At 44.0% G+C, this 922-nt stretch overlaps 1 protein-coding gene across 1 annotated transcript in view; it reads right to left on the bottom strand.

Moving 5' to 3' along the window:
- Positions 1-922, bottom strand: part of LOC107562672 (ras-related protein Rab-26-like) — a gene marked incomplete at its 3' end in the record, with an annotated part of 77,036 nt that overhangs the window by 31,398 nt on the left and 44,716 nt on the right. Inside the window, exon 5 of the mRNA XM_016247355.1 lies at positions 268-320. Coding sequence (XP_016102841.1) covers positions 268-320 — 53 coding nt within the window. The remainder of the gene's footprint in view (positions 1-267; positions 321-922) is intronic.

The raw sequence follows: 922 nt of genomic DNA, 5'->3' as shown, positions 1-922 counted from the left end.
GATATTTATGTATAGTCTTAAAGTTCAAATGGAAATGGAAAATGGGTATGAAAAACTAAATTACGCCTGATTTTGGGGCAAGAAACCTTGATTTATAGTCCTCAGGGAGACATTAAAATGCATCAAACATGCAGGAAAATCGCTCTTTAAAATAAACGAATGCACTCTAAAGACAATAAAAGAGGACTGCCTTATTACAAAGACACTCTTAAAATTAGATTACGATATCAAATGGGGTATTGACCCCTAAATGCACACGAGTCTTACCTGTATGCTGTCAAAAGACGCTTTATTTGTCACATCGTACAGCAGCAAAAGAGCTGAAAAAAGAGACAAGACATTAATCACATATATGGAAGACGGAAAAACTCTACATCATCTCAGACATCGGTTGTTTCTAAACACAACAAGTCCTTTTGCACTCTGTAAAATCTTTTATTACTACAAGAGAGAGTAGTTAGTGGATGAGTCCTCTGGCTTTACAAGCATGTAATTTAAAGCACTCCAGCCGTCGACGCTTTCACCGTGTGATGCATTTATGGATTGAGTCCTTTATTTGGGGTTTGGGGGAGATGAAGGTCCGTGAAGGGCAAACATTAAAGGATAATTAGCATCTCTGGTACGAGGGAAGTGGCACAGACGGAGGAACAAACAACGTCTGGCTGTGCATTCTGTCACACACACACACTATCGCTCACACGCACGCACGCACGCACACACTCACTCACTCACACACGCACGCACACGCACACACACACACACACTCGCACACACGCGCGCACACACTCACACACGCACACACACACTCACACACGCACACACTCACACACGCACTCACTCACACGCACACACACGCACACGCACGCACACACACGCACTCACGCACACTCACACACTCACACACACACACACACACACACAC

The sequence above is a fragment of the Sinocyclocheilus grahami genome, unplaced genomic scaffold (genome assembly GCF_001515645.1).
Source record: "Sinocyclocheilus grahami isolate Dianchi unplaced genomic scaffold, SAMN03320097.WGS_v1.1 scaffold832.1, whole genome shotgun sequence".
NCBI lineage: Eukaryota > Metazoa > Chordata > Actinopteri > Cypriniformes > Cyprinidae > Sinocyclocheilus > Sinocyclocheilus grahami.
The sequence above is the reverse complement of the archived record's forward strand: the minus strand, read 5'-3'. Positions and strand labels throughout refer to the sequence as shown.